Consider the following 15,963-nt stretch of genomic DNA (forward strand, 5'->3'; position numbering starts at 1 on the left):
CTCTATTTCCACCCTCTCTCCCCTTGCTTTTGCGCTGATTGTCTGTGTGTCTGTTTTTTCTGCTCTTCTCCGTGTGTCCTCCATTTCTCCGCCATCCCATCAGCGTCAGGCCGGCGTCTCTCTCCGGTCTGCACGTCTCCGCTCCCAGCACGCCCACAGCAACGGCAGCAGGAAGAGCTGCGTATCTCTTCCCCAAAAGCTCCACCGTACACAGCTTCGTCAGTCTCCATCAGTACTGCTGCCCCCCCGCTGACCAAAGCGCACTGCAGGAGCGCAGGTAAGGTGCTGAGCCGGGGCCTGAGGTGCAGTGAGTACAACAGATATCTTTACGGACAGCGAGATCCTTTTGCACGCCGCCCGCAAACAGAACCCCTGAAAAGCCTGTAAAGCACCTCGGAGGTCTGCAGTTACACCCACGTAATAGCCTGGGCAGACTGTATGACTGTCACCTTCAAGTTTTCACACACACACACACACACACACACTACCCCGCCACCTCCACCCCCCCAGTACCCCCACCTCTCCCAATTCTAAGCTGAAGCCTTTGCTGTGACTAATAGGAGGAGTGAGGCCTTTTTTTTATCAGCTTGAAATCCACTCCGAGCGAGAGGCTACACTCGTCTTCAATAAAGCCGGCTCCGAGGTGGTCTGAGTCACAAGTGAACCCGCTGAATTCTGTCTTCTTCCCTCGTTTGTCCTCTTTAACTGATGGCGTCCCGAGACACATCAGCGCATGATGCAACAACACTGCCACCTAATGGCCTTAGAGGGCTGTGACGCTCAACAAAACACACCAACAAAAAACACACAGTTTGAAGATGCCGGAAGGATGCATGCCTGCTTGACTTCATGCTGTCCGTGTCTCACATGTGTCTTCTTCTCTCTCCTCATCCTCCACCTCTCCAACCCTGTCTTGTTGTCTCTGTTCTCTCCTTGTTTCGCCCGTCTCTCTCTCTCCCTCTCTCCCTCTCTCTCTCTCTCTCTCTCGCTGCCTCCTCGCCTCTTCTGCTTTGACTCATCCCATGTTGCTTTCCAAGAGAGGAGGGCGAGGAAGAGGGCGCCCATCAGTTCTGTTGCTCTGCCTCAGACTGCAGTAGCCCCTCCTCTCGCTGAGCTCATGGTTGTGACCGACCGCACGGCCGCTCGCTCCACCTGCTAACCTGTGTAAAGACTCACAAATTCACTCCAAGCTGTGCAATAGGAGAACATCTTGCTGGGACATGCATGCGTGCTGTGACTGTTGGTACAATTTCTTTATTCATCTGTCACTTAATTTGTCCATAGAATTCAGCTGTCAGAATCCATCTCCACTGTCTGTGCATAGCTGTCACTCGTGCTTTAACACATTATATGAGTCATGTCACGTCAGATGTGCTTCATAGACTCCATTTATGATCTATACTGTCCTGTCACCAACCATTACGAGGTGAAATGTGTTACGTAAAGTGTTTTTGTGTATCATATCACTTTGAACCGTTTGTATTTCTCTTTTGTCTCTCGCCATCTTCATTTAAGCTCTTTCACTCGATACATCCTGTCAATCAAATCTTGAACAAAATAAAGATCTCTCATCGCTGAACGCATTCCATCTCTTTTCATTTGAGTTCCAAACGTCTTCAGGTGATATATTTGGCTCTTAATTGCTTTGCGTTGTTTCGGTGAGGCTGGAATGCTGCCGGCGCACCTCTGCATGTCGTCCTCACCCATTTACCCATACTTCCTTTCATACATGAATTATAAGAACCTGAGTCAGGATTTCTACACTTTAACCTCCAGTTTGCTTTGACATAAATTCTTCATAAAGTGACTGACGTGCCTGCTCCAGTGGTCAGCATGCAGTAAGCGTGTTCAAACAAACGAAGATGCTGAAGGTCTCTCTCAACCAATCCTGATATTAGATACAGGAGCCAAGAATGTATAATGATCGCATAATGAAAGTGAAAGACACTCTGAGGTACAGATGTTCTTTGGGAATATCCAGCAACATTGATCCATATGTTGGTTGTTTACATGTTTTTAGGGGTGTTACATTACATATTGTTTGTCTGATATGCAGAACCCTTCGTGAGAATCCTTCCTGTTGCACAAGACACACTATATACTCTATTATTATTGGCAGTGTGTTTAGCATATTATGCAAAGCTGATGTATCTACAACATCAGCTTTGCAAAGGAAAGACAACTTTGCTTTTATTCAACAGTTTCCTGGTGTAAACGCAGAGACAAGTGTGAGATCTTTCACTTTTTTTGTGATTTAACTTTCAGAGTTCAAGCACAGAATTTTGCCAAAACTGAAATCACACCAACAAAAACGCTGTGTCTCAAGATACTTGATGTATTATGTAACATTGCACAGCCAAATGAACCAACAAACAACCCTCCAGGCTTGCTTCTGTAATAATTCTCTGTTTTTGTCACGTGGAATTGTTGCACACTTTTCAGAAATGATGCCAAACAGGTTTTAGCTATTTCCCTCCTTCCCATTAACCTTTTAATCTAGTATATTGTCTGTATTGTCATCTGTCCCTGTCAGCTACTTCAAAATACTCACTGCTGATCTTTCCCCCGAGCACAGCGGTGGAAACAACTTCAAAACAATTTCATTCATTCTTGTTCTATCTCATCAATAAATGACTCTACTTGTTCTGTGTGTGTACGTCTGGCTCTCTGTTGTTCTGTTTTTGACATGGTTTTGTTTGGTGGGTGATTGAGTCATGGACGTGACTGTGCATGTGTCAGTGATCTGTGGCTGGAAGGGAGGGAGGGACGGTGGCTGGAAAGGAAGTTTAAAGTTTGTCAAAAGACTGTCAAGAATGTAGCCTGTACAGCTCTGCAGGGCGAGCGAGAGTCAAAGAGGACCGGCATTATTCAGTGTGTGTGTGTGTGTGCGTGTGTGAGAGAGAGAGAGAGAGAGAGAGAGAGTCAGAGGGTGTGTTTGTTATCACGCTACACCAGTCAGTGTGGGACCTTTCTCTGACAGTGGCAGCATGGTAAGAACTCAGCATTTCTCTCTTGAAATTGATCCCAAAAGAGATTTTAAAGTTTGGCAGAAACAGGTGAGATTGTTTGTGTTTTGTGGGCCGCCTGCATTGAAAGTTTTGCCAACGCCGCTGTGTATGGTGTGTAGTGTGATCACCTCTGGCCTGTGTAGGTATTATGCAACGACACCACCTCAGAGCCAACAGAGATTACAGCGGGACAGATAATACTGTCTTTTTTGGGTGTGTGTGTGTTTCACGGTGTTGATAATGAATGAAGTGATGCCGCCCAGCGTGTGTGTGTATTTGCTAAAGATAGAAATATAACTAGAAGGAGAGCGAGATGACAAATGAGCAACCTGTGTCGCATTCAGGTGCGCGTTTGGGGAATTTGATTGATTTGTCGTAGATGCTAAACTCGTGATGTCACAAGGCCGAAATTATGTTTTATTGCATATTTATCACTACAGTTCTCAGCTGTCATTGTGGTCTGGCATTTACAGCTTTCATTTTCAACTTTGTAACTAGGAAAAGTCTTCAAAATAATGACATCACGTGTTAAATAACAGGCTACTAACTGCATGACAAAGAAGAAAAGCAGAAGTTAAACTCATATGATGGATGTTTATGTTGGTTTTGCTGATTTAGTTACTTTAATTCTAATCCGTTTCTCATGAAGGGGTTTATATTATGTTGCCTGTTACTACTCTTCATTCCATCACATGGTTCAATGAAAGATACATTTATGTTTATAAGGCTTTAGGTCAACCACAATGCTGGTTTTGAAGTACGTCAGCCATTCGTTATGCACACAACACACTAATACAGGGTTTTTACCCCTGGTTGAAGTGTGAGCCTGTGCCGAAGCTTTGAACCGGAGGCATTGGGTCACACAGAGAGAGAGAGAGAAGTGAACAGTGTGTGTGTGTGTGTGTGTGTGATGGGAAACTCACAGATTGAGACAGTGAAGTGGCAGGAGTGTTGGCGGAGGAGGAATGCTCAGAGCCATGAATGATCCGGATTGTTTGACCGTTAGAAAGAACAAGGTCACGTGTGGCAAAAGAGAACATGCATTCATACTCAGTGGTACAAAGAATTTGAGTTCACAAATTAACAGTAAATATTATCACATCACTGGAGTAAATATCTCACCCTGAGCCTCGTCTGACAGGATTCTCATACAAACTGATCTAATTACCCGATGGTGTATTGTTGTGCCGTAAAAAATGACATAAACAGTTTGAGAGAAAGGGCTTAGGAGTGATTAGAGATAATAGCTGTGTGTCAGTGTGTGTGTGTGTATGTGTGTCTAGGGTAGAAAGGAGTCAACACACAGATCGATGCAGGTATCGGCTTCGTCATAGAATACAGCAGAGACGTTTATCTCCATGCCTCCATGTCCCGCTGTGGTTTCCAGGGCACAGTTAGACTTACTGCCGGCTCTCTCACACACACTCCCAACACACACACACACACATCAATATTAAATGAGAGAGGCAGAAGGTTATACAGGGCCGATCCTGCACTTCTCACGCTGTTTTGTCAGAATTCTTTGTCACTTTCTTTCTCACTGTCACTGAGGTCTCTGCTGTTTATTGGATTGTTAACTTATGGGAAGTGGGGAAAGTCGCCGCTGGTCTTTACGAGTGTACGGCGCACGAGAGAGAAAGAGAAAGAGAGAGAGAGAGCGAGACGTCACTCTCCCCTGGCACTGTAACAGGAATACAGGGTTTCTTACATAAGTAATGAGGTGCAGATGCCAGGTGTGATATGGCCACCCTCATGTTTTATACAACAAACTTTTCACTCGTATATCATCCCACCTTGTCTGTTACCACCACCTTGCTCCATGCCTCCGGCCAAGGAAAATGAAATCCTGTTTAATACATGCACGCTTAGAGATGAGCTGCACAGGGGAATTCATTAAGTCTAAATAATGTCCACAGTTGGACAGTTTAATGAGCGTCTCTCAATGTGGAAATCTCGAAAACTCAAAAGCAGACATGCAGGGCTGAAATATGTGTTATATCTGCAGTATATAGACTCAATAAGTGCAAATCACCATGGATACAGTCACGTAATGCCCAGTCCTCCTTTCAGAAAGTGGAGTCTCCATTTTCTTCTTAGGAAGTTTGAAGTAAAAGAGAGTACAAGAACATGGAGGTCAGGATCTTTTAAGAGGTAACCTCAAATATCCAGAGATAGATTTATGAATCAGAACTCGTGGCTCTTCAATCTGGAGTTTCCTGCGCTTTTGGGTTGAATTTGGTTTGAGTCTCATTCGAACACAGAAATGCCATCTGCTCGTGCTGATGTGCACGGCGGGGAGGTTTCAGTGACGCTGTGTCGCTGCTTGTGTCTCTACCTGTTGGCACAGAACAGAGACGCTCGTGTTTCCATCCCTTGAAAGGCACAACATGAGCAGCTCTGACGGTAACAGGGTTTTGTAAGAGAACACGTAAACAGCCCTGTCACAATTACCCAGTCTTCCATTTCCATACACTAACAGGTTGAGACATTGCTGCGGCTGTGCGCTTCATTTTCACTGTTTTCCTGACAGCACAAGTACTAAGTAGAATGTCATTCACAACCTGTGAAGCATCTTCAACACCCACCTCAATGGTGGTAACAGTAAATACATTGTCATGGCAACTGCAATTTTCATCCTAACAACTGCCTCACCGCCCACAAAGGTCCCACAGCAACAGTCACCAAGCAACCCCCTCCCTCTTCTCGGTTTCTCTATTTAAGGAGCAGAAGAGGAGGAATGTTTAACGCTGCGTGGAGAAAAAGAGGACACAGAGCAACAAGTTGATGCCAGTAAATGCTCAAAAATGTGTTGGTATTCTGATGAATTCCATGGGTATAAATGTTAATGTATTGCTTTGGCCTTGAATATTGAAAACAGCTTCCACTAGCTGCTTTACTTCCCTGTAGTTCCTGAGCTGCTCTTGTATGATTCTTGTATTGTGCAACATAATGGACGTGTGCTCGGTTGCTTTCCATGAGATTCAGCAGTAATTTGTGCGCCATCATGTGTAACTTTAAAGCACAGGAAGTCCTGCAGAGAGGTGCTGCGTTGTACAACATTTTCCTCTCCTTCCTCTCCACTGATTGCTGATATGCAGCGTTTCCTTATCAGTATCAGCTACAGCATCACAACTGCAACAACTGAAATTTCTTCCTGATGATGCTGTGGTTTTTGAAATATGTTGAAGTTTGTTTCCTTGCTCGGCACAAAGCCTTTTCCTTCTTGCCTTGTTTTTTTTATTACCAGCGAAACACTAACACAGGAAGTCCCCATGACCCAGCGGAACACAGACACAGTAGAAGGAGAGAGGGAGGAGGACGTTAGATTTACCCACTCTGAGCAATATGACCATATAGAGTCAACAGAGCTGCAATAGAGCCGCCGCCATGTCAAATCGGAAAAACCTAATAGGAATGTTACACTGCCAAGTTGTCCCATTTTGTGTGATGAATGTGAATGCCTCCTCGACACTAAGTTGACCCGGCCTTCCCCCTCCTCTGTCCTGTTATGGGACAGGGCACAGCTGACCAAAAGAGGGCGTGGCCGAGTCCAGAAGGAAATGTAGGCAGGAGCACGTGACCATAGCTTTTGCCCAAACACACACTGGTTAAAAGGCTTCTGGGGGGATGTTTGTCAGGGCAAAAATACACAGCAGGACGCTGGAGGATTACCAGACCGGAGGATTATTCCATTTTCATTCTAACTATTTTTGTGATTTGCTTGCAACTCTTGACTGCTGCCTTTCCCCCCAATGAGTGGCAGCATTACTGAGTGAGAGTGAGAGTGACTGATTGCGGTGTTTTCTGCCTTCACTATATTGTATAAGTGTTCTCAGGGCTGCAGGGGTCTGTTTTACATCTGCTGGTGAATGAAGCACTGTGGTCTTTCCAGTCAGGATGGTGTCGCAGGTATGTGAGCGCGTTAGTGGTTTGTGACTCCCTCAATATGCTGACAGGCGAGGAGAGGCTGCAAATCAAAGTGTCAGGAGGTAAAAAGGAAAGAGAGAGAGAGTGTGTGTGTGTGTGAGTGAGAGAGAGAGAAGAAAGAAGATAAGGTGAAAGTTTATATACACTTTTGAATCTGCTCCATTTCACCCATCATGAGTTCCGCTAGGAGATGGTTAGCTCCTCGACGCTCTAATGTCTACCTGTGAGTCCCACGTTTATGAGCTACATCAGAACTCTATTCGCTCTGTTCAGCGTTGTTTGGTGTGACCTTTTTGCCCTGACGCTCTTTCTCTCCTCTAGTGTGGAAGGGGAATCCCAGTGTCCAGAGACCGGCACCCACAAAGACAGCCCGTTCAGCCAGACGTGTTACCTGCGCGGCTCAGAGAGGTACAGTGACAGCAGTGGTGCTCCCTCTGGCCCCCGGGGCCCCTCGTGCGTGCCTGTCTCCACTCCCTCCAGCTTGGCCTGGGCACTGCGATCTCGTCACCAACCTGCCAGTCTGGCTCTCCGCAAGCAGGAGGAAGAAGAAAACAAGAGATGTAAAGCACTTTCTGACAGCTACGAGCTCTCAACAGATCTGCAGGATAAGAAGGTATCAGGTTGCTCAGTTGTGTTGCAGCTGGTTTTGTTGTTGTTGTAGATTTGTCTCTTAGTGTATTTTTCTGTGTCTTCATTCTCGTGTCCCCACCACCACATTGCCAGGTGGAGATGCTGGAGAGGAAGTATGGTGGCTCCTTTGTAAGTCGCAGAGCAGCCAGGATCATTCAGACGGCCTTCAGACAGTATCGCATGAACAAGAACTTTGAGCGCCTCCGAAGCTCTGCCTCAGAGAGCCGCATGACGCGTCGCATCATCCTGTCCAACATGAGACTACAGTATTCTTTCGACGAGCGACAACCTCAGCAGCAAGCCCAGACCCAGACCAACTTCACACACAGCGTCGCCATCGGGCCGCCTCATTCCCCAGACGTAGATCGCCCAGGAGACTACACCCACCTAGAAGATTCTTTCTCAAAACAGGTAAGCAACAAAAACACAAACATGTCAAATGACTTCATAAATAGAGAGAGAAATGTGAGACTAATGCCATGTCTCCTCTCCTACTTTCTGTCCCCTCCAGGTGAAGTCCTTAGCTGACTCCATAGACGACGCCCTTACCTGCCGCGCGGGTCGCGAGGACTCCCAGGAGGGCAGCAGGGAAGGTGGAGGGATTAGCGAAGACTTTGGAGAGTGTGTGTGGAGTAGCAGCAGCAACCCCTCGTCGCAGAGAGGTTTGGGAGAGAGAGCCCGGGGTGGTGGGGGAGGACTCAGCATGCACGGGGACAGCACGGCCACTTCATACAGTGACGTCACCCTTTACATGGACGACGGCATGCCCTCCTCACCGCTGTCCCTGGACCGGGCCCCCAGCAGCACCGACACGGAGTACTGGGGCCCAGGTGGTGGCGTTGGTGTACGCGAAGACAGCAGGGACACCGAGGGAGGGGGCAGCAGTAACAGTCGCCGCAGTACCCCGTGTACAGAGTGTCGGGACTATCGTTTACGGGGTGCACATCTGCCGCTCCTCACGATCGAGCCGCCCAGCGACAGCTCAGTGGACATGAGTGACCGTTCGGACCGCGGCTCTCTGAGCAGGCAGCTGGTCTACGAGCAGGAGTCTGGGGTAGGGGCTGGCTCCCCTCAGGGAACCCTCAAACACTCCCCTAACACAGGCACCCGCCCCTCCTCCACAGCAGCCGCACAGGGCCAGACCCGGGCCCCTGGCAGACCAATACCCACGCACATCCCTCACCAGGTGGCACACCACCACCATCACCACCACCCTATCCACCACCACCAGTATCCCGACACGCCCTCGTCCTCCTCCTCCCCGCAACAGCCGCCCACCACCCCCCTGTCCTCCTCCTCCTCGACAGCTCTGCCCCCTGGTGGTCTGGAGCAGCCATGCTGTTCTGACGGAGACAACGACTCGCTTAATTCCACAACCAACTCTAATGAGACGGTCAACTGCAGCTCCGGCTCCTCGTCGCAGGACAGCCTGAGGGAACCTCTGCCTCCTCTGGGCAAGCAGACCTACCAGAGAGAGAGCCGCCACAGCTGGGACTCTCCACCGTTCAACAGTGATGTGGTGCAAAGGCGGCAGTACCGTATAGGTCTCAACCTTTTCAACAAGTAAGATCGTGAAGATGCTTGAACTATGAATGGACAGGAGAACCTAATGATACCACACGTGTCAATTGTTTGGTAATGTTTTATAGAGAAGTGTCATTTTTTTTTCATTCATCATAGGAAGCCTGAGAAAGGAATCCAGTACCTGATAGAGAGAGGCTTCGTGTCAGACACCCCTGTTGGCATTGCACGGTTCATCCTGGAGAGGAAGGGCCTGAGCAGGCAGATGATCGGAGAGTTCCTTGGAAACCGACAGAAACAATTCAACAAGGATGTTTTAGAGTGAGTATGAGAGTTAAGACCAAAATTAAAAGCACGTCCAAGGAGTCTTTATAGACTTGTAAAATAAAAACCATCATCAAACTAATCACCATGAAGTTTCCCACAGAGAGTCAGCAAATGTGTTCACGCCGCTGATGAACTGATTGCACAACACATTTGCAATACAAATTGTGCTATTTCACTTCCTGATACCTCAAATTATGTGCAATACTTGTGGTTAACAACACATCAATGTTCTTTTTAGCAGGGAACATTAATTTTCATGAATGGATGTTTTTAATTATATGTTGCAATCACTTATTTATTGATTCATAGTGTAAATCAGTGACTGAATGAGTCAAGTCATTGGAACAAACAGTATTGCAATCAAGTTAAATAGGTGACACATGAATGCACCATACACAAATGAAGCACAATGGCACAATGGCAAAAGATACTTTGTCGTAAAAAGGTGCAATGTAAAGATCTGTGTGGAATGTTGGATGTTACTGAGGCCTCAGGGTGTGGAACAGGAGAGGTTACAGTACCACTTCTGCTCTGTGTGTTTCAGCTGTGTGGTGGATGAGATGGATTTCTCAGGTATGGACCTTGATGATGCCCTGAGGAAGTTCCAGGCTCAGATTAAAGTCCAGGGAGAAGCCCAAAAGGTGGAGAGGCTGATAGAAGCTTTCAGGTTTGAGATGCCGTGGCCACTTTGGATTTACTGTAGATACAGAATTATTTTGTTGCAGAATAATTATCTAAAGATTAATGTTTGAACTTTGTTTCTGTCTCTCATGCAGTCAAAGGTACTGTGTGTGTAACCCAACATTGGTCCGCCAGTTCCAAAACCCAGACACCATCTTTATCTTGGCCTTTGCCATCATCCTTCTCAACACAGACATGTACAGCCCCAACGTCAAAGCTGAAAGGAAGATGAAACTAGAGGACTTCATCAAGAATTTGAGAGGTGCTGCTGCACAGAAAACACATAGATTTGCATTATGAGTGAATATAGCTCATTTTATGCAAAATGCACATTGGAATGTCTTGATGATGATTATGGAAATTGTGTTTAAGGATAACCAAAATGAAAAATGTCATATCTTACAAAATATGAGAAAGGAGGTCACTGGCACGCTTTGCATAACATTATAATGTGATTTGCACTGATCATTTGTTAAGCAATATTCATCATTTGCAAATAATAAACCTCTTCGCTTGTCTCCATCCAAGGTGTAGACAACGGTCAGGATATACCCAGGGACCTACTGGTTGGGATCTATCAGCGCATTCAGAAGTGGGAGCTACGGACCAACGATGACCATGTGTCCCAAGTGCAGGCAGTGGAAAGGGTCGTTGTTGGCAAGAAGCCTGTGAGTTTGGCATTTTAGCTTTTGTTAACTAAGCAAATTTATATGTATGTGGCAACTCTGGTAACTGTGTTCTCTGTACAGGTTCTGTCGCTTCCCCATCGTAGGCTGGTGTGTTGCTGCCAGCTCTATGAGGTGCCGGACCCTAACAGACCTCAAAGAACAGGAGTGCATCAACGAGAGGTCTTCCTCTTTAATGACCTGCTTGTGGTAAGACAGACACTGATCATTGATTCATATATGATAGATCCTTTTATGTTTCAAACTCACAGTATATGTGACATAATCATTTCTATGTTGTGCCTCAGGTGACGAAGATATTCCAGAAGAAGAAAACCTCCGTCACATACAGCTTCAGACAATCTTTCCCTTTGGTTGAAATGCAAGTGCACATGTTTCAGAATTCATGTAAGAAACCATCTTTACTTTTGCAGCGTGAATATATTCTTTATTCTGTTTTTGTGTATTTCTTCCCTCACAAATATGGCACGAGTGGCACTAATACTCCTCTGGTTCTCTTAGACTACCCTCACGGTATTCGTCTGACCTCAGCTGTCCTGGGTGGGGACAGGAAAGTCCTTATCGTGTTCATGGCACCCAGTCAGCAGGACCGCACCCGCTTTGTCAGTGACCTCAGGGAGAGTATAGCTGAAGTGCAGGAAATGGAGAAGTATAGAGTGGAATGTAAGCACCCCCATCTACTGGCCATCACTGTGACCTCCACGTTAACTGATGAACAGAATGTGACTCATTCTCAGAGATCATCCTCTTACCTCATCTCTCGCTCTCTCTCAATTTGAATTGCACTCTGTCTTCTGTATTTATTTACAGCGGAGTTGGAGAAACAGAAAGGTGTTATGCGGCCCAGCTTGCTAAGTGGAAGTGTGGTTGGAGGAGGTGTGAAGAGTGATGTTGTGAATGGCACCTTGGGAAGAACAAGTTTTGATGACAACTGCTCAATAGGAGAGGGTTTAAAACGCACAGCACTCAGCTCATCTCTCAGGGACCTATCAGATACAGGTGAGATCACAGATGGGTTCAGTTCTATGTCCTTCCTATCATCTGGGTTTAAACAGGTGCAGAGCTTCAACAGGAGTTTGACTTTTTGCTCTATTGCTACGTCTTCCTCTACCGCTCGCTGTCATTCAGACGCACCTTCTGCAGTTTATATTCAAGCATTCCACTCTTTCGCTTTTTGCTAACTTGACTCTTCCTGGTGGGGTGCAGGGAAACGTGGTCGCAGGAACAGTGTTGGTTCTCTGGACAGTACCATGGAAGTAAGTCTCACAGAATAGATGTAGACCTGTAAACCTTTAACAAGCATCCTCCCCTCTTCACTAGTGCTATAGATTGACTCTTCCTTAGCATGCAGAGTGTGTGTATAGTACTGTGAACAAGCGCATGCATGCGTCCACATGTGGCTGAAGTGAAACCCTTTGCACGGCTGTTTGCTTTCATATTTCCCCCAGCACATCTTTACCTTCCAGTGTTTGCTGTGCGTGTCGATGTTTTGCCAGAACTCCGATGATTCATTTAAACCACATTGATGCTTTATCCTCCCAGGGATCCATCATTAGCAGCCCACAGCCTCACCAGCGCTATTCGGTGCCAGGTGTGGTCCCTGGTTGCTATGGAACAGAAGACTTCCGGCCTCACCGCCCCATCCTGAGCCCCGGAACGGGGGTGGGGGGTGGGCCGGGGCAGCAACACACCACTGCTGGGACAGGAGTTGGGGGAGTCTCCAGCAGTGTAGAGAGAGCAGGATCGGGGAACGGCCCTGGGGGGAGTACCAACAACAGCGGCTCCTTCCTGGGTTCCCTGTTTGGCAGCAAACGCGCCAAACCACCGGGGCCCCTTATACCACCGGGGCCACCGTACCCCGCACCTGTCCCCCCACCGACTACTGGAGGGCCCCCTCCTCTCTCCCCTTCATCCCTGTGCCAGCTGGATGGGGGGCCCTCCAAGATCCAGGCGCTACATGCACAGTACTGTCACGTGGGCACCGTGCAGCCACCTCCACCTTACTACCATCACCATCGCTACCACGTCCAGCCCGTTCCACCTCCTTTGCAAAGTGCCCCACCTCATACTATACACAGAGGCCCACTACCTTGTCGTCCACCGCTTGGCCCCCCACACGGTCAGCACCCACAGCTGGCCCATCTCTCCCAGCTTTCCCAGCATGGGCTTGTGGGTCGTTACACCAACATGGTGGTGGGTTGCCCCCCACCTCTTTCTCCTCACTCCCAACACTCCCAGAACCCACAGTTTGCCCTGTACCACGCACAATCCACACACTCTGTCAGAGGGGGAGGCGGCCCTGGTACCAAACTTCCACTAACCATGTCACACTCCCACCCGCACCCACACGCACACTCCCAAACCCACCCCGGACACGTACACACGCCGCACCCAGCCAGCCACTCTACCCATCAAACACACTTCATATTCGGCACCCTGCCCCACAACCTACCGTCCGCTACCGTCAGTGCACATCACGCAGCTTCCGCCGGCCCGTATCTGCCCCAGTACCCACCTCTTTCTTCTATCCCCCCTCCCCCACCACACTCCCCTTTACCCCCCCCTTCGTCCCCCCTTACCCCTCTTACACCTCTCTCCCCTCACCCCCCCCAGCACCCAGGGCAGCCTCAGCAGGGGCCACAGGTGACGGGGGCTGGACAGGCGACCGGCACAGGGGGCAGCTCCAAATCCAAGCCTATCAATCGGATAAGCACCGTGGTGTGAGCAGGATGTGGGGCCCCAGGGGTCAGAGGTCATATGAAAGAGTGGAGGAGGTGGGCAGAACCAGGGCTAGGACCAAGTCTGCCAGGACGGAAAGTAACAGCAGCGCTAGTGACAAGAGGAAGCGCAGCTTACTCCGTCTCTGCTACTTTCACCTCCGTTTTCCACATACGTAGGTGTAGACGGGAAGCTAAGCCACTGCGGCCGAGGTTAAATGACACGTGCACACATCTTAGCTACGTTGCACACACAGAAAAACACAACTACACTCCCATGTTTGCACACACAATCAAAAAAATATATAGCCATAAATTTATGATGAAATTAAATCTATAGGTATATAGCCTCAGTTTTATTTGTTTGAAGTCTAGTGCAGTCTGTGTTAGACATTAGCCTGAGACTATTTATGCAGTATCATGTACAATACCAACATGTGATAATATGACACTGGGAACATGGAGACCAGAGATAATCCAGCTGCTTACACAAGACCAAATGGATTCCAGCAGAGTTTGGCATCAGAAACAGTCACGGCAGAGAGCTGCAAAAAAACATCCCTTGACTTTGCAATAATTTACTTGGCTTCATGATGTCTCTGTCTGTTCTTTGAGGTTCTGCTTTGCTGAAAGGAATCTTTTTTCTAAAATAGACCTCGGAGATGTTGCTTTGTCCTAAAATTTTATGAGTGCGCAGTTTTATGCTCGATGGTCTCTAACATGTCAACAGAGCCCCCCTGACTTCACAATGATACATTCCCTGTGGGGTGTGGGAAATAATGATACAATCAATAATATATTTTGAATGTTTCTGAAGCTTCTTGCTGTTTTATCGATATTATAATATACCTGCTATGAGTATGATATATATATATATTGTCTGAAAATTGTTCTGATCAGTGATTAATTATATCAGCAAATGTTTGTACATGGTTATAGAAAGTATATGCACATATAAATTCCCTCAGTTTGTGTTAACCACTAGAGGGCGTTATGATATGTGAAGTGTGATTTATTTCCATAGTATCATGATTTCCATTGAGTTAAGCTTTTAAATAATTAGTATTTTTGATTGTGGAAAATAATTACTAAAACATTTGTTCAAATAGAATTGACAATATTCCTCCTTTTATTCTTTGTTTGAGGAAGACATGTGAGCAAACTGGGATATCATTTCTTAAGGGGGGTGAGTTACAAAACCTGAAATTAGATAATGAATTTAAACCAATGTTTTAACATTGCTTTGATTATTATTATTATTAATATCATTATTATCATTGTTATTTTCATTATTTTACTTTCTTTACGCCTCCCAGCATTGGAAAAGGCTTTGAGACATGGCCATCCAACGTGGATAAAGGCTCTGGTTTTGGAAGGTGCCACTCCCTTCGTTACGGCACCTGTGCTCACTTACTCGCAGTCATCAAAGTAAATCATTGCGTGTTTTTCTGTGTTTTGAAGAAGCACGCTTTTACATGAGGTTTTGTGGATTTGCACACGTGATGTCTTAAGTCAGAAATGGCCTTCTTCTACCCCTTCCTCTCTCACCACTTTTAGATAACTCTTCTTAGATAGTCTGATGCTTCCGCATCCTGCTGAGGGCTTCTTGTCTGATAACACGACAAGAGTCAAGAATGTAAAATAGCCTTGTATGTGTTATCACTTTTGCTACAGCAATTTTTGCAGTTGAAAATGAGCACTAATGGTGAATCGCACTGGTGCCATTATTACCAAGGGAAATTACATTCTGATTAAAGACAAGATGAGGGTGTGAAGACTAAATAATGAAGGAAGTTCATCAACTATCTACTAAAAATGTGATGCTTAAAAAAGAGTCTTAATGAAGATTTAAGAGGTTTGGAGAGATTCAAGAATGTTGTATGTGAGAGGTTTTTTGAAGTATGTGTTGGCTAATCTAATGCTTTTATGGTGTCCTTTTTGACTCTTCTTGCATGAATATAACTGCACTTATTGAATAGATTGTACTGTATAAACCTGGATGTACATAATATATGATACATAGGCTTATCATTACGATGGGATAAATGACTCCCATTCTATATTCAGGTGCGTGCATGTGAGTGCCACTAAGTATGTACATATAAAAGGGACCACAGAGAGGAGATGTTGGCCAAAAGGAATATATCTTTCTTTCTTTCTTTCTTTTTCGTTATTATTGTTTTAGACTGAAGGTGAGAGAATGAATTACCGCGATATAAATTAAAGCCTAAAAGTGTTTATATGTCAGTGCACTTATTGTTATTATTTTAAACATAGGATTTGAATTTTTTTGTTTGTGTATGTATTATGTGTACTGGAAGAATAGAGAATTCATATGTGAATATTTATTGCTTCTGATAAATTAAAAAGTGTCCTTGCAGTGAAGTGGCCTTGTGTGTTGTTTTACCTCATATGGAGGACTGCCTCCTCGATTATAATAAGACATTTTAATGAATCATGATAGAT

At 46.2% G+C, this 15,963-nt stretch overlaps 1 protein-coding gene across 1 annotated transcript; it reads left to right on the forward strand.

The window, feature by feature from the left end:
- The first annotated feature begins 6,275 nt into the window (after positions 1-6,275).
- Positions 6,276-15,882, forward strand: iqsec2b (IQ motif and Sec7 domain ArfGEF 2b). Its single transcript, XM_076166757.1, has 14 exons — positions 6,276-7,158; positions 7,257-7,548; positions 7,659-7,976; positions 8,077-9,128; positions 9,246-9,407; positions 9,958-10,080; positions 10,190-10,356; positions 10,623-10,762; positions 10,844-10,969; positions 11,068-11,167; positions 11,282-11,443; positions 11,591-11,779; positions 11,987-12,036; positions 12,323-15,882. Exons 1-14 carry the CDS (start codon positions 7,109-7,111, stop codon positions 13,502-13,504), a joined length of 4,113 nt encoding a protein of 1,370 aa, XP_076022872.1. The 5' UTR covers positions 6,276-7,108; the 3' UTR covers positions 13,505-15,882.
- Positions 15,883-15,963: the final 81 nt, after the last annotated feature.

Source organism: Genypterus blacodes, unplaced genomic scaffold, assembly GCF_046128005.1.
Source record: "Genypterus blacodes isolate CSIRO-AG114 ecotype Tasmania unplaced genomic scaffold, CSIRO-AGI_Gbla_v1 ptg000156l_1, whole genome shotgun sequence".
Classification (NCBI taxonomy): Eukaryota; Metazoa; Chordata; class Actinopteri; order Ophidiiformes; family Ophidiidae; genus Genypterus; species Genypterus blacodes.